At 38.2% G+C, this 25,407-nt stretch overlaps 1 protein-coding gene across 3 annotated transcripts in view; it reads right to left on the reverse strand.

Annotated features, from left to right (window-relative positions):
• kcnip4a (potassium voltage-gated channel interacting protein 4a) overlaps nt 1-25,407 on the reverse strand; it is a 142,792-nt gene that overhangs the window by 107,684 nt on the left and 9,701 nt on the right. The window contains exons 1-2 of one of the 3 annotated variants that reach the window (XM_086165386.1): nt 21,718-21,798; nt 20,857-21,009 (exon numbers count right to left, since the gene is read on the reverse strand). The exons of the other annotated variants lie outside the window; for them this stretch is intronic. Of the exons in view, the coding sequence (XP_086021512.1) occupies nt 20,857-20,995 (139 nt within the window). The 5' untranslated portion in view covers nt 20,996-21,009; nt 21,718-21,798. Of the gene's footprint in view, nt 1-20,856; nt 21,010-21,717; nt 21,799-25,407 lie in introns of those variants that run through there. 3 annotated transcript variants of the gene reach the window in all.

Consider the following 25,407-nt stretch of genomic DNA (forward strand, 5'->3'; position numbering starts at 1 on the left):
CAGGATGTGATCAGTCTTCAAGCCACTGACTGCAGGTACACTGCGACAAACACCACCATTACTGCAGAAGCTTTCTTTCCTTGCTATGTTGGAAAGCAGCTTAGGCAGATGGAAAACTGCAGTAGCAGCACTTCACAGGGAAACAATTTCAAACAAACATTTATGCATTTGTTTCAAAAAGTATACAAAAAAGTGTCAGACGGTATTTACCCACAAATATCAAGACAGTAACAGCAAATTTCCAGAGCCTACATTGCAAATGACAGATGTTGTAAAATACCGCAGCAGAACTGGAGTGGAAATAGGGAGGTTGAGGTGAGAGGTTTGAAAAAAGTGGTCACTAGATTTAACAGCGGGAACAATCTAGAAAGTACTTTCCCACTGTGGAGTGTGCTTTGCAATACCAGGTAAGTGCTACATCCATTCTTCTTGACCTGTCAGACAATATCCAGAAAATAGCTTTTAAAGTTGTTGTACTGGAGCCACAACTGATCAACCAATCATCTAAACCCATCCTCATAAAACCACATCAGTCTGTGCGTCAGGGCACTGGTAGAGGGTTTAAATGTTGAAAAATATCACTGAATGAACCAAATCCATCGTTGGGTGGATGTTTGATCATTGCAAAATGTTGCACAGCTAAACAAAGCTGAGAGCGCTTATATCTTTCTCAGATATTCAGTAAGGTGGTTTAACTACTTATTCACTTTCATTAATTCACCAGAATAATATAGTTGTGTTTTTAATGATACAGAATTTTGCTATTTAATTGACATCCGCATCGCTGACAGTGTTGTTTCAATTTCTTTTCTAACAGTCCAGTTCCAGAGCAGCCCCTCGACCCCCCGTCCCCCCAAACAATGAGTTCTACCTCTTTCACTGTCTCTCGGCTAACCCAGAGGGATGTGATGAAAGCCAAATAAGTACAGTCTCTCATTCTCACCAAATCCCGAGTGAAAAGCTCAGATTTAATACAGCTTGTTCTTTTATCTGAAAAAAATTCATTAAAAGTCACTTGTTTCTCCATTTGGATGTAGCCTCTTTGCCCCATTTACAATTTGCATGTCAATGGAAAAGCATGGTGTTGTCAACAAAGTAATAAAAATCAGATATAAAAAATTTTTGCTTAAAAATATTTAAATATGCATTGGCTTTGCAACCTAGCACTACAGTTTACAGAGAGAAAATTCTATAAACAGGCAATAAACAAGATCATCAACTTGAGTTACGACAAGACATGCCATTCTGCTGAGCACATCATACCGGGAGGACACTATCACGGAGACATCCATTTTATTTACTGTTTTATTTACAGATAAATCCGTGGAGATTACAGGGCTAATATTTCCACTGTAATTTTCCGGGAAAGAGGGAAATAACTGAGAACAGCAACTATACTGTAAACTAGGATTGATGTACTCTATTTCAAATAGAACAGATGAATCTGCTCCCCAGCCCAGATTAGCTTGATGAAAACACAGTTTCATGAGCCCCAAAAATAAGTTGGAGGTACAAGGCAAAAGTGAGTTTTGTCAGGCTGAGCAAATAAACTCGTGGTCATGGGTGCACATTATACTGGTAACAATTAATTTTTAAAGGCATGATATAGCTATCAAAGTTGTGATCAATTCTTCCGTAGCACAAAGCTGATGCCATCTACATAAATCGTGCTCTTGTAACACTTCTAGTGAGAAAAAGCAAACAGATGGTGTTTTCAGAGAGAAGGATGATCAATATTTTAAAGGTGTTATTTGGAAAATGGTCAGCTTAATTCTTTAAGGCTCCATAAAAAGAAAATATCATCATCAGTATCTATTTTATGACTATCAGTCACATAAGTCACTCAGATTATTGCTGTTGCAGCAGAAATAAGCTCCTAGTGCTTCAAGAATTTTTTTCTCATAAGAGCTAAGAGGGGTTAGCTGTCCTACCTATGCCTGACTAGTCAAACATAATTGGTAAACAAATCAATCAATGTCAAGCAATAGATAATCATTCTGTCCTGCTTAGCAACACTGGCTCAGCAAATCTGGACTTACACTTGTTTTTTTTAATGAATCCTCATTCTATGAGAAAAATAATCCTCCAACCCACTGATACACACACTATTGGATCTTTTCTTGATCAGCCATTTTCCAAGAAATTAGATAGAGAGTTGATAAAAAAAAAAACATATAAAGGCACTTGGACTTTTTAAGCATCAATGAAAGGAACAAGAGGAATTCTGTCTATTTATAACTCTGTATATTAATGGAACATCAGAGATTCAAACTTGAGTTATTAATTTGAAAACCAAAAAAATCCCAGCCAAGAGGTCACAAACCCATACGAATAAGAGAAAATACATATAATGTAAGAATCCAAAGCAACCAGAAAAACGAGGCAAACACTTTGTATTTACTAAAAGGCTACCGATTCGAATATTGTCAGACAGGATAGACCACTCAGTGTTTTCCTGTAACATAAGGTTAATGGTAGCTCTGACAGCAGAGGGTGTCACTGCAGATAAGAGCCCAGTCGATATGTGAGGAGAGTAATGAATTGCTTATGACATCAATGTACTAATGTTAGTACAACAGCTCCCTGAGGACATGACTGAAAAGAATATGAGATGCCTTCTCACATTATACTCCATTGCCCTCCTTTGTCTGCAATTAGCAGATCATTTGGACACAGTGTGCATTTTTTTGTGTCAAATCAACACCAGTCCTGAGTATATGCCTGATTTAAACCTGCAGGCTAGCACAGTGTAAATCCTATGCAAGACACTCACTGCAGTCGGTCTTCATTGGAATTCATTACCTCTCTTTAGAATTAGGTGGAGCTTGTTTTAAAAGAGGTCATTATGGAAAACTGATAATCCCCTTCATTATGAGTCTGCTGATGTGATACTTGTAGCATCCAGGCAAAATCTGAAAAGCAATCTCCCCTCCTCTAGCAAGAAGGCAGAACTGAAGATCAGTCATTATACCTTTACATACACACATTTTATCTACACACTCGCTATCTTGACAAGACTGTTTGGGAAGATGAACGCTTTAGAGTCCAACACTGATATGGGCGAATTGCACTGTATGTCCATTCACCTGCAGCATGGAGAGGGCACAAAAAGGAAAGATAATTTTCTGAGAAACTAACTGTGACCAGGATGAGCCTGACCAAATGTCACTTGAAGGATACAACGATGCATTAGGTTTTTATTCATCCCTTTTCACACTGAAAAACTGAAATCCCATGTATGTTGTAACATCCCTAATCCAGATATGTTCCCGAGCTCATATGCTTCCTTAAAATAAGCCACAAATGCTCCCTTTGCTGAATTTTTGGTTATTATCAACATATCCAGTTATATACTGGCAATGCCAGTCCCTTTAATCTTTGCTTGAGTCATTCCTACCAATCCTCCAAAACTCATTATTTAATCAATCAACAATATGCCCTGTTTGGGTAATAGCATTTCTGTGGTGTGTGCCAGATAGTAAATATCTTTCTTCTTCTTCTCCTTTCGGCAACTCCCTTCAGCGAATCAACCATTTACATCTAACCCTATTCTTTGCTTCCTCCCCTCTCACACTAACCAACTTCATATCCTTTCTTACAACATCTATAAATCTCCTCATTGGTCTTCCTCGAGACCTCCTGCTTGGCAGTTCCTACTCCAGCATCTGTCTATCAATAGACAGATGTTACTTGTTACTGTTTCTAGGACTTTCTTTCTGTAAGTCGCTTTGACTGTAATGTAATGTAGGACATACAGCATCGCCGGTTTCACCAATGTCTTGTACACTTTTCCTTTCCTTCTGGCTGATAGTCTTCTTTTGCATAATACTCCTCTCCACCCATTCCAACCTACCTGTCTGTTCTCTTCAGTCCCCTCAGTATAACACTTCTTTTATGCTGAGCGATTTCTCTGTAAATACTCCTGTATTTCCTCATCACGCCACTAAGTCCCCCTATCTACTTTCCCTCCAGACAATACACACTGAAAAATAAACATTGACCAATTTCTTTACTTTTGATTACAACAAATTCTACAAGAAACAGACCTGTTTTTAAAACCTGCAATTTGGCCTCAAGGTGGCAGGATTGAATGTCTGTGAATCATCCCAGTGAACAGGAGCAAAACCTCATGCATCTGAAGCTCTGAATCAAGAACCAGTTAAATGACTTCTAGATGTGGTAGCTGAGCACGTGACCTGCACAAGCAGGGAACTCACAACGCATCAAATTATTCTCTAGATCATGCAGTGCAGTATCATTCGTTAGGTCAAAGAAGTTAATGCATTGGACCCCTGTGATTAGATGGAAACCAGCTAAGAACCTAATAGCCAAAGTCATCAGCAGCATCTTTCCCTGTTTCTCTCTTCTGGGAATACAACCACATCACAACAGCCACAGAAACAAGATGGTCCAAGAAGATGGGAAATGGTAGACAAGTACAATTATTGCAGCCACATAACCGACAATGATGCACCACTGCTGATGCATGGCGACTTTTGCGTCAGCTTACATCATCTGAAAAGAGGCCACTTAAAAGAGACCACAGACATGAAGCAACAGTCAACAGGGTGCCAGGGTATGAGAAGAAATGATTCTATACTCGCAGGTCAGGTTCAGAAAAAAAAAAGTAACAAACCTAGATTGTAGATATAAATCAAGCAAGTTCTTTTAGCCAGTACAACTACTTGTGTTCGTAATGTTCCAAATGGTACTGGTGTTTCCAGGAATTTTCCAATGAGGTAAGTTTGAGAATCATCCAACAGTTTGGATGAGCCTTCTTGATTGAACTAGTTTCTTGGTTTCCTCACTCCTATTTCCATTTTTGGAAACCCATTCAGAGAAATTGTTCAACCAATCAGAGGGATTTCTCACTCCTCCATGGGCAACACACGTTCACCAAGAGCTTGTTTTCGTCACCACTGCCATATCAGGCTTTAAAATCAACTGTTACCTGGGTCAGCTGACACATGAAAATTACATTTCCCTTTGTTTTATGGTTTATTTTTTGGAAAAGTTGCATAAAAACTACCCTTGCCAGTTTCCACATAATTTGGTGGTTGGGAGATGCACAAGCCAGGGAGACCCCATTATATTTAGGACCACATTGTTTTTAACATGTTCCATTTTTCATGTCTTTGTTTTCACCAATCATTTCATATTTAATCATTTGGCTTTTTTTCTTTTTACCTCATGAATGACCTTCAACTATTCTGTAATTTGCCTTTTAACAGATAGGCTAATTTTTCCATCACGTTAAAGGGCACAAAGTTGCCAGCTGTTCCATTTCCAATTATTTCAAAGCATCTCTTGTCCACATCTTGCCCCAAATCATTGAATGTTTTGGGTCATTTTCATATTCTCCTGAACACCCTGCTAATAAAAGACAAGCTGGTGGTGCCAGAAAAATCAAATGAAAATGCAGAAAAAGGAGGGAAGGTACAGTACGTCTTTGTAATAAACTTCATATCCCCCTCTCTTCTCCTCACTATTGCATCCTGCTGAATGATGGCAGTCAGTATTCCTTTCCAGAGCAAAAACTATATTGATCTGCTGAAAATCATTTCCTTATATTTACAGGAACCAACTCCAGGCATGTCTGAATTAATGGCACACAAAAGTCACAGGGATGATGAATTGATCTCTGTTTTCTCCAGGTTACTAAATGGGGGAAGGGAGACAGAGAATCTTAGAAGGGAAATATAGTCAGCATTTAAATGAAAGGTTTTCAACATCCTGCCTTGATTTGCCATGGTGTTTGTCCATCATGCCGATTTGTAATAACCTCCAAGAGTGCTGTTTTTGGCTTAATTGCCTATCTGAGAAGAACTTCTAGAGTCCTGCACTACATAAGCTGCTCTGATCATTTTAGTAGCTTAAAATACCAGTTCTCCCACAAGAATACTACTCCTCTTGAGAGGAAGTCTGTACAAGTTCTGTTTTATAAATATTGATAGCCCAATACGTGAAGACATTTAACATTCTAAAAATGCGATGCTGAGGGGTAAGGAAGACTGTTAGAAAAATGTAATTGATATAAGAATTCCAGTCTTGTGAAAACTTGGGAAGATTGATGGAAAACTGCAAACTGTAATATCCTCAATTCTGTTAAATGAATTGATAGAAAATAAATCATATTTACATGACCAAATGCAAAAACTAAGCCTTTCATGAAAATATTGTGTATGTTAACACATTTCTTGCACTCATCTGGTAAAGAAATAAAAGACTGTTTTCAGGACAGCAGTGGAAAGCTAATTTCAACAAAAAAAACAAAATGACCAAAAAAAAAAGAATGATAGAACCATTTGTGGCAAAAAGTAGAGGATAGAGATATTGTATGTAAAAGGGCTTTTACTTTGGCAGATTTCTCAAAACATTGGTTAATACTGTATTTGGAAGTCTACTGTATCACGAGGCTGCTTCAGAAAACACAATGCCTTTTTATTTATTCTTCTTCATCTTGCAAAATGTTTGTTAGTGTAGAATTAGATGCACATCTTGGGAGTTATCAGAACCGCAGCCTTGATGATACTCTTGAATTTGACATGTCAGGCAAGAAATTGGATCACCCTCAACAACCTTTCCACAGAGAGGAAATATAGATCTCTCACTCAAGACAGGCAAATTGTTGTTTGAGATATTGCTACTTGAATAAAATGTTTGCAATTCTGTGTGTATGGTTTCAAATAGGAGAATATGTTAAACTGCGTTTATAGTGGAGTAATGGATCTTTCTACAGTTTCCAAGAGGCTGACAAAGCTAGTTTGTGATGGGGGGGCCTTGTTGATGTGATTATGAGAACTCTCGGAACTCCCTAGTTTACACTATGATACATGTCATCTTAAGCTAGTCAAAGAATATAAACCATTCTTTAACAAAATCTTGAAATCACTGAATGGAAAGGATTGACTGAACATTTAGATGGGTGTGTTGACAAAAATCCTGATCCTCTAAATTATGGAGCAATGGCATAGTAAAGCAAATAGTCCATCTTCAATTGGCTGATGGACGGAAGCCCAGAAGTTTTGATCGAGGGGAGAAAAATGTGAAACTACTACTTCTCTGCGTTTTTTATGCCATGATTAACAGCTTACGCACAAGGATCCACTAACAGCCTCTGATCTGGACCATGAAGAGGCTGTAACAAGTGAGGGAGCTCTAAAGGAGTGAAAAAAGATTTCAGTTCACAACACATTCACAGAAGAGTGAAAAACAGATTCACATTTCACAAGCCTCAAACAAACTTTGTCAATAACCCTGCTTCACTGTAAATGATATCATCATCCAAACTCAAGATTTTAGGAAGGTGAATATGTGCTTGTAGATAAATACAAGCAAGTATTACCCTTGATGACCAGACAGCTCACTTGATTCACCTCATGGTTGATTTATTATTTTAATTTCTTGGTGACATTGCAATTGAAGTGGATTCTGAATGGATTTTTTCTTTTTTTTAACAGGGGTGGTAATGTTTTATTTTGAATTAAAATTGCTGAATACAGGTGTAAGAAATAATCGCATGGGGGGATGAGTATTTATTAACCATAATTCATGGTGTCTGTGTTGTACTTGAAGCACACTGTCACTTGATGGCAGGAAATGTGGGTCTTGTCTGATCCAAACGACACTAATAATGAGCCAGAGACTTAACTTGGCTTTCAGCACGTTCCAAAAGAGCCAAAATAAGATAAGCAAGGATTAGTGGGTTTAAGGTTACAGCAAAGATGGGCCTGGCTTGTCTTGGGCCTAACAGGGTCATATGTAATCAAAATGACTTGACAAGGGCCACATTTAGTCTTACCATGGTGTGACTGTGGGTATTTTCAGGAAGTTGCATACGTGCTTCTATTCAAGGCCCAAAGGAGCCAAAGAAAAACAGAAATAATATGTGTGCCACTTTTGGGACAACAATTGGACTTTCATGAATACATTATAAAATGCTGGCAACCAGAGGCCAAGACCATGCCGCCGCAGAAGTCCAGATACCCAGGAAACTCAATTCAAAATAGTCCTGTCGGGAATGATGTTACACATTAGCCACCACAAGCTCACTCTGCAGCACAGTATGAGGCTAACACCGGGGGCTCTTCTGTATTTGTCAACAAAGACAAGAGAGAATTTGTAGAGCTTATGGATCTGGTTTGAGACAGTTCTCTCCCGCAGTAGAACGGAGGCAACATATTCCTCTTTGTGGTGAACACAAATAAAAAACTGATTTCTTCAAAACCTACATGTTCCTAAATGATCTACAATATGATCTATGCTGGGGAAAAAAAACTACCATCATCATGTTGAACTGATATAAATTCTTTAATTTCAGTTCACTCATGGCAATGCTGAAACTGATCATCCTCAAAATATAATCATACTCACATGCCCTCTGGCTCAGCCAAAATCCAAACTGCTTTTTGGTCAGTGGTCAATAGCAAGGTGTCTGACAATGGAACTGTGCTTTGGCTGTATTCCCACACATAATGGATCTGTCATTGAATATCAGCACTTAAAGGACGAAATATTAATAATATTCCCTTTTCACTAGTAAATCTTTAATAAAGCCTAATTAAATAAAACAAACCATGAAGTCCTAACAGCAAGACATGACTTACACGCGGGCAACACTGGAAAAAATATTTCCAAAGCAAATATATGCCCTGCACTTCATACTCCTCATTATGGTAGTAATCAAAATAGGAGGCTAACTATGTTGGATAGGTGTTGCATGAAATGATTTTATGCAATATTCAAATTACACTTGCCATTAAATCACTAAAGTAGTCCACGGTCTGCAGGGAACAATTAGGATTTGGCATATGGCATCTGTAATAATAACCAGCCAGGAGCAACAACACATTGAAACTATTCCAAGATCTAAACTCCCACTACTGTGCAAGCTACATTTTATTCTGCAATACCAAATGACATCCCTTAAACTAGCCGGGTTTTTTTGATCCTGAGCAATCAATTTATCTTTGCTAAGTTTTGCGATCTAGCAAACTGTACTTTCTATGTCAGGTTCTATTAAGAGCTGTCACTGTATAAATCTCCTCTGATAAGAGTAATATCACAGTTAAAACACTATACTGGTAAATTACTATATAGCTGTGTGAACTGTGAAATAAAGATGCAGAGGAATGTAGCACAACCATGTTAATGATCAGCAAAGTTTCTGATTCACTTACTCTGCATCTATTCACCTTTGCTATTTCCCTTTGCGTTTAACACTTGGGACACAAAACTATTCTCTCCAGCAAGAAGCTATTTACTGAATGACTGCCTTTAAGACAAGAAAAATAAAAATTTAGCTGCTGCCAAAAGAATGGGAAAATTACACCCACCGCCATGCCATATAAACGATCATTAGCACAGTAATTACTGGGAGGCCATCACATTGGAAATTCATCAGTAGAAGTGGCTTGCCAGTAAGCACTCAGAGAAGTATGAGGAAATGCATCACAGGGAGATTAAGTGATGAGCTAATGTCCTCTATTTTACAAAAAGTTACCATCCCCTTTGGTGAGCAGGCTCCAGTAACTTGAGACCATGATTCCTTGTAAATGAGCAACAGCCGAACGACAATACATTTATGAATGACAGCAGCTGTCCTTTGGTAATTCAATGATACAGAGTTTTCTCAGTGCAGCAGGCCGACCCCCTTCTATCTGAGTGTAATGAACTTTTACTATTACACCAAAATAGGTGCTGTTACTTAAGGAGGTTCAATAATGTCAAACATCCAGTCAGAGCACATGGAGACAATTTATTTTGGTGAGTGACTATGTTAGTGTTAAGCGGGAGTTAACTGTCATAACAAAACGTATATTGTGCCATGCTAAAAAGCTCTGCAGTCCAGCTGAGAGCCTCCTAGTTTCCATGACCTCAATTTGTTTGGTTTCTTCTAAGAAGGAATGGTGTGTGGTTTGTTGACCTAATTCTGCAAAGCAAGTGTAGGTGGACAGACATACAAGCACAAAATACAACGATTACTTAAAAAGGATTGGCATCATCCACTGGGACCACTGATTCTCCTGGTTTACCCCTTATGTGAGAACTAATGGAACTGGTGCCATTAAGGACCCGGCAAATATAGAATTTGGCCTTAATGTGTAACAGCATGGGTGAGAAATATGCAACCATTTTTCCCCCAGATGGTGTGAAGGACAGAGACGTGCCTTTTAAAAAGTGTACTGCTTTAGGTCAATGCTGTGTTGGGACCGATGCGACACCAATTCCAGTGGTGTGGGGAGAAAATAACCTTTACAATACAAGAAAGTGAGGCTTTTTTTCTGCTCTGAATCTCTCAGGACAGCATAAAATAATTCCACAAGGTCAATAAACATATAACACTGAGCCTGGTGTCTCAAAGAAAAGTCAGCTCTTAAATATAGAAACCACAGACTACAGGTCAGTACAGGGCTTTGACCATATTTAGATTGATTACTGCAATAGTGTGTGAAACTGAGCTTATATCAAACTGCACTGTATATACTGTATTCCACTTTTAAAGAATAAAATGTCTTATATTTCAACATTTTTTACCATCGTAATCAATTTTTTTTAATCACAATTACATAGCAGCAGGAGGTATGCTGCTAAGGCAGAATGATTTTCAATAAGACCACAAATAGTCTATATGAAGACGATGTATTTAGTTATGAAATCAATGTAAAATTTCATTATGATTTTCAGGAGTTTGATAACTTTGAATTTAGCGAAAAAAAAATCTCATAAATGAAGTATCTGACTGTTTTTTACTGGGCTCTGGTATAGACTTAAGTGAAAACTTTAATTTGTTTAGTGTAATTCTATTTCAGGGGCGCAGTTACTGTCAGACACATCCAGGTTTATCAGAACTGATGCAGCAGACTCCAGTCCATGGAACAGACATCTGCTAATATCTTTGAGATATATTTTTATAATGCCACATACTTTACCCTGTAAAACAGAGCTTCTATGTAGTTTCCAATATCTTTTTCTGTCTGTTCCTATACATGCAGTTTTCATCTGTGTCTTCCTCTGTTTCTACCATGAACGGGATTATTCTCTCTCCTGTTGTCCTCATAGTCACAAATGTCTTTTACAGTGTTTGAGTCTATCAGCTAACAAATGTCTGTTTTGGCTACAATGGCCAAGGCTGTTACTTACACTTCAGTGTCTACATCTGTTCAATAACTGCAGCAAACTAGCATCATATGCACATGAAAGATCCAGGCAGAACCTGTTCATTGTTCAGTAGTTGGTTTTTAGTGAAACTAAAGGATTGATAAAATTATAGAATGGTATTTTGCTTAGATTAAAAAGCTACTTCAGAATTATTTCATCATAATTTTGATCTAAGTCAAAAGAGTGAGGCAAATATGTCAAAATATAAAAAGACCCTGCAATTAGAGCATGTGTTAATTGCTAAATTAATCAACCAATACCAATACAACAAAAAATCTCACCCACTTAGCTTTCCAGTGCCTCAGTTTACTTCAGCATGACTGCTGCTCATTTATTATCAAGGTTACATTTAATTGTGTCTGTCAAAGTGATGCCCTCACAGGACTGTTATTGGCATGAGCAACAAACATGACACCAACATTATTTTAAATATGCACCTCAATTTGCACTCTAATTCAAAATTAGCTTTTTATAAAGAAATAATTTTGAATGAAAACAAAACTGATGATCCATAAATCCATGTTGCTATGGTCTGTATGACTTTATTGGCCAGCCATTTTTATCTGATATTGGTGTATCACATATAAAAATGGGCCTACATTGGATAAAATTATGCTCTAATTCCAATAGCTCAAAAAAAAAAAAAACAACTAATTACGGACAACAGATGACAACAAGGTGCTTTGACTGGTTAAGGGAGACCAGGGCACCATCCTGGGGCCAGGCCTGAGAGTGTAGCGTGTCACTGAGTGCTTGATGGCCGGGCTTTGGCCCATGAGGCTCAGTTAGACCCTGCCAAAATAAACAGCACAAAGCCATCGCCCTGTGGCCAGGAGACATAAGGCTCGCTCGCAATGTATTTTGTATGGCAGACAAAAGGTCGAGACCTACTGGAGCCAGCCCTCTGCTGCTCTGCTTTTTTATTTTTGTAAGATATAGAGTTAAAGGTTACTGACGAACAGCTTTTCTTATTATCTGTGTATAAACTTTCATTCATAAATCAATTTTAAATGACTGTTCCATAGTGTGTTGTGTGAAAATGGTAAACACATAACATTATTGTGGAGAAATACAGTCTTATCGGTTCACCTGGTGCCCGAGAAGCAATATACTTTTGTTTAGCAGTTTAACAAAAAAAGAAAAAAACCTGAAGAAAACAGGAAGCCAATGCTTTCTTTTGATTAAAAGCCACTGAGCAGCTTGTACCTGACTGGAAATGGAATACCTCTCACCTCATTAGATGCTTTGTAAAAGGTCTTTTAGGGCTAGCAATGAACATCTGCCTGTAGTTTGTACAGGAGGGGCGTATTAGACTGTGACAGGGACAGGTGTGTTAAAGCAGAGGTGAAACAGACACAAGGAAGTCATCCCTGCCCTGCGGCAGCCGAAGGCTTACGAGATTTCACTGTAGCCTTTATCAATCAGGGAGGCCTATTTATAGAGGGCTTGTGCCTCTGCTAGAATACAAACACTTGTCTAAAGAGGGTTACAACATACACTTACACCACCAGCAGAAACATAGACGCAGGATGACGTGTGAGGAAAAATGAGGCACCAACATTATGCGGAGGCAGCAGATGATTGATGGCACTGGCAACTTCACAACAACCTTTCCAAGACAAATTTCCATACAATTTGTCTGGGAACTTTGTGTTCCTAATGCTCCATTGAAAGCCTCCAGCCCAGCCCACTAATATATGATAAGGTTCAAGTTTCATCCCTGATGAATCTGTAGATTACTTTTTTGTTTAAATAGATGAGACACAGTGCACACAATGACTTCAAGATTACATTTCCCATGAGCCCCAAGCAATAAATATAAACTTTCTACCAAATAGTGAGGCGTGTCTCTGGTGAGGAGTGGCAATAATGTCCCTAAGCTAAGATTCAGCTAGTTATTTAAGGTAGCTGAGTTTTTTTAGGCAGGATGCTAAAGTAAGAATTTTTCTTGTTATTTGAAAGATATTTAGATTGTTATGGTTCCCAGCTGTATGACAGTGTATCGTAAGTGCTTTAATGATCAACATAAGCTATGGTGAAACAACCTGCAGTCACAAAATTCAATTTGGGCCCCCGACAGTCACCCATATAGTAATAGCATTCGCCAGTACAACATTTCACAAACTGGTAAAATTGAGAAAGGTAAGATTATTGAAGCTTACTCAAACTCAAACACAGGGGAAAAATAAGAAACATAATGAGGGGCTGCAAAATCACGAGGTGTTAGTGGAAACAGGAATTCAAGTTGCAAGAATATGTCACATGTAGTGACAGCATCTGCTGCTGTGTCGGCCTCCTGTTCCCTCATTTAAAAAGGCATAGAACACTGATGCACACCTTGCAACATGAACCTGAGGCCTGTGGAGTAACAAATAGCATTCATCACGCTGAGAGGACAACAGGAGGAAAAAGCTTTAGCACATTCTGCATAAAACAAAATCTTAAGAGGCTGGGCTTCTACTTGGGTGCAAACATTTGTAGCATCATGATAGAAAGACAAAAAACACATTGAAGATTCTTCAGTTTCGCTTTTTTTGGCTCCACAAAAATAATGGTAATTCATTATAACAGGCTTAAAAAAATTAATCAAAAAGTCAGATGAGACTTCTGATCAAATGATTTTAGAAAAAAGTTAAACAAATGAACCATTCTTCCTCAAAAAATATAGTCACGTGGTACTAAACTAAAATAATAAGCTTAGAAAGTTTGCCCTGGAAAATCATATTGACATTAAGCCGGTTTTCAATTTCTCAAAGTGAATAACAACAACCTCAACTGAAAAAATGCTTTTATTTGTAAATAATCAATTACATATTTTTGTAAACTAACTTGCTGATGATTCCAGTCTTTATTTCAGTGCTTCTGCATTAAGGGTAAGTCTGCATGCTCCCTCATAAACAATATTACCTAGCCTGTGGAAAAACACTTGAATAAAACAACAAATGCATCTTTAATGACGTACATTATGGAATGAGTTCCCCATGAAGACAAAAGGAAGCGGCTCGGTTACAGGGGTGACAGGGCGAAGTCACATGCTGAGCCGACCCAGTTGTTGTATTGAATAGACAAGATGAAGTGTCTGAAGTGTTTATTGCCCATCAACTTACTACTTAAAGGTGTTTTACATACAAAGTGGGTCAGCAGGGTTGCTTATTCTCTGACTAATCCCTGGCTGTTAGCTACTAATCCCTGTTTATCAGCAGTGGGAACAGGTCGTGGACAAGACCAAGAAAGACAACGCCAGGCTCACTGTTGTGTGACATAATGGAAAGTGCTTCTGCAGTCTGGCACGCCACAGTTGGGTGACATTTGAGCCATTTATAGAATTGTTGAGAAATGTATGAACTACTTCAGGAAACAACCAGTGGAGCACTACTGCAGTGCCATTTTTAGATCAATATATATATATATATATATGTATACGTGTCTGTGTGTGTGTGTGTGGACACACACACACACACACACACACACACACACACACACACACACACACACACACACACACACACACACACACACACACACACACACAAACTAACATACAATACCATTGAATAAGTTGTGTTTCACCAAAGTAATGTATCCATGTATCCATGTTCATTCAAACACAAAAAATAGATAACAGTGGTAGTAATAATAACAGTGGTTCCTCTGGGTTCCCTGGTTTCCTCCCACAGTCCAAAAACATAACAAGGGTGACTTTGAATAAATCTGAAAAATTGCCCAGATGGATGAATGAAAGAGTGAATGGTTATCTATTCCTATATGTGGCCCTGTGATTGACTGGTGATGGGTACCGTGAGTACCCAGCCTCTCACCTGATGACAGCTGGGATAGGCTCCAGCATCCCGACAAGTCAAAGTGCGGGAAAAGCTGTATGGATTGAAGGATAGATGGCATCCTTAAAAGCACATAAATGTTAATGTTTCTCTAAAATGTCAAGAAAAGGCTGTTTACTGAATGGAAGATTGAAACATTCTGGTAGCTAACAGTGCTGATTAGCTGTTTCTGCATTTGACCTCCCCTGCAATTTGTGAAAAGTCAAAGAGTAGTATTCTTTGGTCTCAAAATAAAATAAATAATAATTAAGTCTAACAAAGATTTTAGACACTATTCAACAACAGAATGTAACCGAAAGAAAACAAATTATATGATGACTATGGATTCAACAAGCAAATTCAATGCCAAGCTTCGGAAGAGCAGGGGAGCATGGGCAGGAGATTTGAGTTGTGCCAAAGCTCATTTCCTCATAATCGGCTAATAAAAAAGTGCCATAAAGTCAGACAATTTGCTATTTATTTTTTGCAGCATTCAATACAAATTGCTTAAAAAGTGTTATTGATAAAATGGAAAAACCGCATAGGTCCAGTTGTTACTGTTGGTTTGCATCATGTTTGACAAAATTCAATGATTGTATCTAATCAGGGAATATCTAGTTTTACTGTGTGGATCCCCATTAATTCCAGCAATGTTTTTTTTCATCAGATTTGATCATAGATCCCTCATCTCCATATTGATAAACTCTCAATTTCCAAGTTTCAAGTGCCCTGCATTTTTAAATTGGGAGTAAAAATTTGAATTGCGTGGGCTATAGTAGTTCACCAAACCCACTTATCATCTGTGAGCCCATCCATTGCAAAAAGCCAGTTATTTTTCAGCTTTCCCTGACAGCAGTACGGGACCGATGAGGAAGATTAACGGCAAGGAGAGGCATCACTGTTGGATCCTTTCCTTCTCATTCTCTAGCTACCATTTTCACAACATATGAATCAAGTAAATGACAACTGTGGGACATGTCTGCATCTCAGCCAGCCAGCAGTCCCTGAGCAATCGCTCTTGATCCCCTCTCCTAAGAACTGAGGGCAGCGTGCTGCCTTAACTACCCCTCTCATCCATCATTGCCTTTTTCCATTTCTACCTTGGTTCTATTGAGATGTGCACTCTTGACCACATTGGAACAAAAGATTAAAATGTAATGAGCCTTTCTTAACAGTAAACAGGCAGATAGCATCAAGCCAGCAATCAGTTAGGGACTTCTCAAATGTTCTTGAAAGCAATTCAACAAAAAGGACAAGACAAATCTAGAGCACACACACTCCAGGACGTTGCATGGTGGAAAACTTTTGGATGTGGAGTCAAACTTCACACACTTGCTCAAAGTAATTTTGAATCAGACTTAAAATAAAGAGATTAGACATGACAGAGAAGTGCTCTCCACCAATGCATGGCTTATCTTGAGTGAGCAATGCTAAAGGGTTTCCATAGAAGAAAACAGAATTCAGAGCAATTTTGCAACAGTTGACAGAATGAAATCAGTGAGAAAAACTTTGTGCCTTTATAAACTTAAACCATCTCCAGAAATACAGGGTGTTGTAATCTTCTGACATGCTTATTTTGGCGGTGACAACCTGAAAAAGTTTGCTAATCTTTATTCCTTTACAAGTAAGCACATACAAAAAGGAGTAACACTAGAGCAACCTTAAATTATGTTGAACCTTATTCTGACCTGCAGAAAAAGGTGTGAAGGATCACTATGGATATAAATGGCAATCCAAATCTTTTGTAGGGATTTTTAAGAAGAACTCCATCAAATGAAATGTCAAATGTATTTAAGGGGCAAACTAAGTCCAGTTTCCATAATATAATTTGACAACGGTTGACTATGACGAACATTAACAGAGATTTTTGAAGCCACACTAAAACAGAAAACCACACAAACATCTCAGAGTTGAATTGTAGAGTCCTCAGACTCATTGCAAACACAATACAAAAAGACATCTAACCCCGACTGCAGCCGGTCCCTGGAAAAGGCCTCACTGGGTTCCTGCAGCTCAATAACAGCTCTTACTCAAAGCAATAATTACATTTTGTTCCTACAGTTTACAAACTCTTTGTGGTTAGGTTTGCTTTTCAAGGCCTTGTTGCTTGTCTGTCACAACTGTCTGACAGTATGTGTAAGGTACAGTGCTCACTTTGTGACTGATTAGGCATTGCTGTGGAAAATAATCCTGGAACAAAACTAATCCGAATTGCATTTATGAAGACCTCAGTAATGGCAAATATGAAAAAAGCCATTTTTTTTAAATAGTGACACGTCACAATATCTGATGCAGAAAAAGACTAACTAATTTTTATTTATTTTCATCATGAAATTTCTTCCAGAATTTCTGGCACCTTTTTTCCCCTCAAAAATACTCAAGTAGCATAAAATTGTCAAATTCAGGCAATGCAGTTTTACCAGAGAATAATTGTCGTCAGATAGATAGTGTCAGATATTCAATGCATTTAGACTACACGTTTACTTATTTACTTAAAGATTAGCAAATTGTCAGCACCAATTACTATGTATGTATTCACATATAATAATGTTATGTATTGCCCAGTTTGTTCCCATAGACATGAAAAAAATCTGTTTTCCACATGTTATCAAGTGTTTCAGGCCTCATTAAAATCCTTTTGAATTAACGGAGATTAAATCATCCACTCAAAACAGAAATGAACACCACCCACTACTGTTGTTCAATACCAGCATTTTTGCTGGTAAACAGATTACTGGGCACATACATACAGAAAACAATGCAAAGCTGATAAATCCATACATTCCTAATCCCAATATATCCAAAAATAGGTTGGGTAAAACCTCTCAAATAAATCGTTACTTCTGCAGAAAACACAAATAGACCTAAAAGTGGATATGTGTTGCATCAACAAATCCGCAGTCATAGTTTTATTAATTTATTTATTTTTCTACTGAGATCACTTGAGGCAACAAAACTACAACTGCAGTACAATGCAGGAACCAGCACAGTGAGTTACTTATGTAGTTATTCAGTAGCCTGCTGCCCTCTCCTGGCTGTAAAAATAAAGTACAGTCATGGATTTCCTTTACGTCCTCAGATCAAACATGAATTATACAATGTTTGTGCAGGGTCCTCCACAATAACTAAAGCAATGAGTGTCTCACACAACTGTTAATAGAAACAAGCTGTTTAATCCACAACGTATAATTTAGAACACAGCATGTTCCTTTCCCTTGTGGATACAACAATTGAGTCATCTGAGTGCGTCACACACAACAGGGGCCTGTAAATTACACCCTCACAGCAGACCATGGATTTATTGTGTGATAATATGCATGCTGGGAGGCTATTCCAGGAAACATTAGCGCACAGATTTAGGTTCCAATGACACCTACACCTACGACTTTATCATGTGTGAGGGGAGGAAACTTTTATTCTGAAAGAACTGGACATTTGTTAACTATGTTAGATTATGCATTCTGAATTCATCTTTTTCCTACCAATGTCTGCATTATGCAGAGACTACAGACATAAGTGTGTAGGAAATCCTCCAGTGACAGTGGTGTTTGGCAGTATGGGAAAACAAAGTTGAATTTTTAAAGTTGAAGAGTAGCTACAAATCCGATTCCTGAGTCACTCCTTTGAAAAATGCATTGCCTTCCTTTGGGCCTCATACCACTGTGCTCTTGAAGATAGGCCTTAAGGCTCGATTGAAATACAGGTCTGGAATGAAAGAGAGGCTTTGATGCCAGTGAGGAAGAAGCAAAGAAAGGAATGGGGGTCAAAACAAATGCTCTGCTTCATTTAAGAGTGTATGACAGGAGCACCTGGGTCCAAGTATGGGTCCAGCTGTGCTCATCAGCTTGCATGATATTAGTGAAATACATTCAAATTACAGCAGTTGAGGTTAACACACACACGCAAACAAACAAATACAAGGAGGAAATACAGGAGCACACCAAAGTGATGATGTGATCTAGAAAGTGCACCTGCCACAAGATTAATAAACACAAAATGACTAAGAATAGATTTGAGTTACAAAACTCAGATACGCATCATCCTTCTCCTAACGAGCAATTGTTCAGAGTCCTTGTGTTGTTTTTGTGGCCCTGCAGAAATATCTTTATAGCAGATGTCATTTAAGAATCCCAGCAGAGATATTCATGGCTGTTTAATAGCATCCTGAATCATGAGCAAGCCGTTTGTTTCAATGAATGACAGGCCGCACAAGTGTATTGTTTCTGGTGTGCTCGACATAAGAGTTATGTGCCACATTTCATGGTAAATAAAGTATGATCAAAGTAGGGGCTCTATCTACATTCTGAACTTTTACGATGAAACAAAAAATTAAAATGCTTAGTCAAAATGTATTAACATCCTGTAACAACTTCTGATTTCACTTAAAGAAACTGATATACTTCATAAATAAGAGCTTAATCATCCATCACTGGAACATCCTAACGTATCATTTGTGATAAATATTTGCCAGACAAAGAAATTTAGCATGCTTATCGTCCAAATATGTGGTAAGGGCAAATGCAAATGGCAGCATAATGGTGCCTATTCCAGGTACAAACACATGTAGCTATAAATTCTGTTTTATGAGGCTACTAGACCACTAAGAATATAGAAGCTCAGAGGTAATCAATACTGAACTGGTTCAATTAATGTATTTACAGAAGCTGTCGAGTGTGACTTGTGGGGCACTGCGTTACAGCCATTTCTCACTCTGCAAAAAAAAAAAAAAAATCATAAATTTTGGTGTTCCACTAAATGTAAAAGAATCACTGATCAATATTACATTCCATGTTTTCAGAGGGCTTGACATCCTCAGCAGCATTTATGAGGCACACATTTCTGAGCTGCTTTATGTTCATATCAGCTTGTTAAAAAAAGAAAAGATTGTCCATACAGTAACTGAGACTATATTGCTACCATAAAAACATTGATAAAAACAATTAATTTTACAGTCAACTTCAAGTGTACATTGCAGTTGTACATATCCCAGATTAGACTCTGAACACAACATTTTGTTATTTCTCCTATCTCTGTTAGTTCAGCGCCTGTTTTGGAGCAAATTTCACCATAAATAAAATGTTGATAATTTGTCCTCGACAATCCATCACTGCGATTAAGCTGTCAAATCTATCCTGCAGTTGATCATCCAGACATGTAGCAAAATAAGCACATGGGCGCTTAAAAACATTTAGATTTTAATCTGATATTCAACTGAAGTCTGGATAAAAACAAATATCTGCCAATAATATCAAAACCAATTTCATGAAGAAGAAAAGAAAACAGATTATTCCCAGCACAAAGCAGCAGCAATAGCTTTTTGTTTCCAGGCACACTAAACAATCACAGAGGCAAACAGAGTAGAAAAAGAATGAAAAATTATCCTGCAACTAATTAGATAATATAATTTGTAGTCGACCAAGGCAAGATTATATTTGTCCTTGGATACTACGAGTCATACTGGGGCAGTATGAAATATTATTCGTAGTCCAAAAGCTTATTTGTTTCAGCAATATCTATGTGTACATGAACCTGCAAAATAATCAGTAACTGAAAAAATAAAAACTTAAGATACCCTTTGTCAAACAGCCTCAAAAAAAATCTTGAAATTCATTTCCCAGTAAATGGAAAAAGAAACAAGAGGAAGATCCCAATTCCTGCTATCAAACGTATATGATACAAAACAGTTTAAAGACCAGGAATATTTATTCCAGGGGCCTATTGATAACTTTGATTGATTAACAAATCGAGCTGGGCTGACATTCCCATTACGTCAGTGAGAAAAAAAAACTCTGACTGAATTAAACAGTATCAGAAACTATCAGAGGCAATCAATCACATTAGTGAACATTTTCATCCTTAAAAACCCATGTTTTCATACCTTTGGGATTCGGTGAGGCCCAGCTGATGATGCGCCGCACCAGACAGCAGTTGAGCAGGACTTTCTTGGAGAAGCCATGGTCATTACGGAAGTCCTGTATGTCCTCCCTACACTGGGTCTTTTTGGTTGGCGTGCACATGGTTGGACCCTTTACTAATGTGAAATATATGGGAAACAAATATCTCAAAGGTTTTATTACCAGAATTCTGTGCAACAATATACTTAAATCAAAGAGCTGCCACAAGTATGATATCAAACCCTGTGGGTGCAGGGTTAAGAGGCTGCAGAATTGAAATGATGAACAGCCTCTGGTAAACATCCATATACAAATAGCTACAGTCACTGTAGCGTGTAAAGCACACTGGTACCTGTTTATACACCTGAGAAGACATGATAATTTGCAAAGCTTTTTGCCGCAAGTTGTGCACGGCCATAATGAAATGCAAGACATTTCAGCATGCCCTTTAGGAGAAAGCTTGTCTTATGTGTCTGAGGTTGGTCTTCCAAGAAGGTTAGTTGTTCAGTGAGCTATTCTTGGATCAGAGATAATAAAAAAGTGAATCTACCAAAATCATCACCTTCCTCACATTGATAGATCGTCAAGACTAAAACAAGACAATATTATGATGCTACCAAAAACCTGACCTAATAATTTCCTACTTCTGCACACAACACTGTCATCTTGAAGGTCCCATATCAGGAGCACAACTTTCATACCTGAACAAATCACACATAAAACACCGTAAACACATGCTTTAAAGATCCTGCATTTATACTAGTTGATATGCTTTAAACTTGACAGAAATAGTCCAGTCCAAGAGCTAATTGCTATCAACTGCTATCATGTGAGGCTCACCTTACCTTGCAGGTTAAAGGACGATGTGCTTGCTCTGCTCTCTGCTTCTTTACCCTGCCAGCGATCCTCAGGTTTCACACAAGCACTTTCCCTTTCCTGAGCTGATCAACAGAGTGTGAAGGAGGTGGGAGGAGAAAGAGGAGAGGGAGAGAGAGGCACTGGCAGAGTGATTGAATAAGTAAGAGAGGGAGTAAGAGAGCTTGAGAGTGCAAGATGCTGCTGTTTTTTTTTTTTTTTTTCAAGTTAGCAGGCTATAAAAGTATGTTTTTATTGGTATCAGAAGCAGAGATAATAGTAACTGCAGTCACAGGAGACAAATGGGTTTCTGCTTCTTGAGAATCTCCTGTCATAAACGCACCAATGCAAAGACATGGATCACTTCCAATTGTCAGTATCTACAAAGAAGCTTGAAAACACCCCCTACAAAAACAGAAGTCTGGGAACTGCCCTAAATCAATTTTGGTACATATAACCACTCTTTAAGCGTGACTTCAACAAAATTTCAATCTTCTCTTAAAATATTGAAGAGGTTAGGAGAAAGCTATGTTTTTTTTTTTAAACTGAAACTAATGCAGGCATTAATGTTGTGATAATGCAATAATAGTGTAAATTAGGAGCTTCTGTAATATTGAGATCATTTATTCTGTTTTAATATAACATACCAACTCTGAACCAATATGATGGATCACCCATCAGACACAATTGTGAGTGCACTGCAATAGGTCTAACATTTTATCTGTTGCACATTTGCTGCCCCCAACAATTCCAAAGTCGTCTTAAGAAAAAAGTATCACACAGGCACAAATCCAAAGATAATTCTTCCGAACTGAGAAATCCTTGTAATCTATAAAATCATTTTCATGTGATTAAAAGAGACTTTTTCACCCACAATTCAAAGAAAGTAGCAGCTACCAAGCAGTGAGACCAATGCATGTCTATATCTCATGAAATGATGTGAGTGTTCTGCTGGTGGTCGGTTAGCCTCAATAAGAGTATCATGTGGCAGCAAAATTATCTTATCCAAATCACGAAGACTGGCAGTAAATTTCAAACTGGATCAACCTTAAGGTAAATGGGACAGTGCAAAAAGGCTAAGATTCAGTCATTGCAGGAAAAGGATTAGGAAAAGTAGAAAGCAATTTTACCATTTTGAATATATTAATCCATAGTTGATGTTTCCATGATTAAATTGGTTGTGCAGTTTATGTTCGTACAGCTACGGGCAGTGATCTTAAGCATGTTATTGAATAAACTGTTGTTCATTTGCATGTGTCATATGCAAAATATTTGTCACTGGTCACTGCCAAGTAGGCTTCAGATTTACATTAAAATGCACATTACATTTGCTGCCATTAGTGGCAGATTGCTGAGCTTAAGCATAGACAGCAATGCTAAATTTATATGCTTCCCCTGAGATGAGTACAGCATATTCTGTACCTGCGAAGACAAAAGAGGAACCTGGACAGAGAACCAGGAATAGAGCCATACTTTTCCAGCAAGCTGAGACACACACCTGATAGAACACACTGAGCAGCTCGGCTTCATTGTTATGGTGTTGTATACGGTCTGTGATAGCACTGTTTTGCAAAGCACATCCCAAGGTATGCTCACAGCCTGAGGGAAGACCCTCTGAATGCTCTGTGGATAGACCGATTTATTCTAGTAGGGAGCTCGTCGTATGAAAGACCATGCTGCCGGAGTGACACTCAAAACGAAGATTAGATATATTTGACTAGAGTCAAGACCTGAGACCAAAACAAAGTGTTGTAAATAAGTGTTGTTGGGGAAAGAAAAAGGGAAATATCAGAGCCCAACTCAGACGGGCGGGAGGTAAATACGAATGCTCCCCTCGGTCATATTGGCCAACGTGCATTTGCTCCCCGGGATGTAGGACAAACTCCAGGCCAATAGAAACAACATGCACGAGTACCGGACTGCCTCTATCATTTCTATCACATTCACAGAAACATGTTTAAACAATAAGGACATTAACGATAATTCGCTGCACAGACGGATTCGGTCATCCCAAAGACCGGAATGCTGTTAGCATGGGGAAACACCATGGCGGGGGCGTCTGCCTCTACATTAACCCCCGGTGGTGTAAGACGGTGGTTGTCAAGGAGACGCTTTGCATCTCAGACATTGGGCTCCTAGCGATCTCCCTGCACCCCTTCTATCTCCCTAGAGAATTCCTACAACTTTTCCTGATCCTGGTTTACATCCACCTCAAAATCAATGCAGCCTCAGCTTCAGAGCCTATCAAATCCACACTTGACAGATTTGAGCAGATCTCCCGATGCCCCAAAATTCATCATGGGTCATTTTCAATCACTTCCCACTGGATCGAGGAGTATGTCAACTGTAAAATATGTCTAAAGAATACACTTGACAAATGTTTCAGATCCGTCCCTGATGCTCACAAATTAATGTCCCCCTCCACTACATCCTGCTTGCTCCTGCCTTTGCAACACTGGTGAGGAGAGCAGGTAGAGTAACTAAGCTCAAGCATTGGATGCCAGACAGCATTGATATGCTTCAGGGATGCTTTGATACACAGATTGGGAAATCTTATATCCTCATCCGAGGATATCAGCGAGCAGGTGGATACTGTCTCATCAGACATCTTCTTCTGTGTTGACAATGTCATCTCCACAAAAAGCCCAAAAAAAAAAGGTTGCTAACAAAAAGCGTTCTAAAGATTCTAAATTGAAAAATATATATATATATAATAATCTTCACTGGCTCTGACTGAGAAGGAGGAGGTAGATAAGGAGGTCAAATAAGAAATGCTTGGGGATAAATAAAGTATAGTCTGATTCAGGACTACTGTACATAAAAAACAATAGGAAGTCTCAGATTCCAGTGCTTCAACTCCAATAAGTACCTCAGTGAGAAAGTCTTAAAAAATTAATATGACCACGATCAGAGGTTTTCTTTCAACGCATGTAAAATTAATATTGGATTTCATGACTATTAGATATTTTTAATTAAAGCGTAGATGTTTTACCAGTCATGTTCCAAAAAGAGCAGGTGTTAATTTATTAAACTGTAGTAAAAACATCAATTAAACCTGGGACTAGTATTGCTGAGACTATTATTTGTTGATGTTGATGTGATTCAAGTAGACATAGTTTACCCAATGGGTTTGACATCATTTTGTTCCTTAATTCACATGGCAACAAGAATTCTGAGTATAGCCCAGTCATTTGTGCCCAATGTAGATGATTACTGATGGACATGCTTTCTTTATGCACATATTTCGGGCAACAAAAAAAAAGGTGCCTTTCCTTTAAAATAAATTGGGACTTTAAGATCTTAACAGTGAACAAGAGAAACAGGTTATAAATAAACTCACTGTTTTGGTTTTGAAAAATGAGAGACAATACTCATGATAACAGGCTCATTTGAACTAAGAACCCTGTTTCACTAAAAACTTGCAAAGTTAATACAATAGGCCATTACAGAGGCAATCACCTACAGCCACAGAGTTTGTGCCCAACAGCATTAGCGACTTGGCATATAATCAGCTTACTTTGTTGTTGAATTTTCTCAACTGCTTCAATAAGTAGACAACATTAATTGTCTTTACTACTCAAGTGGAACTCTTATATTAAACAAGTAACATTTAACAGCAGCCCAGTACAGGAGATATTGGATGAATTCTAAAAAAATCTTTCAAAACCTGTCAGGATACA

The sequence above is a fragment of the Fistularia commersonii genome, chromosome 19, assembly GCF_037954325.1.
Source record: "Fistularia commersonii isolate RoL2024-O1a breed Wild chromosome 19, RoL_Fcom_v1.0, whole genome shotgun sequence".
Lineage (NCBI taxonomy): Eukaryota > Metazoa > Chordata > Actinopteri > Syngnathiformes > Fistulariidae > Fistularia > Fistularia commersonii.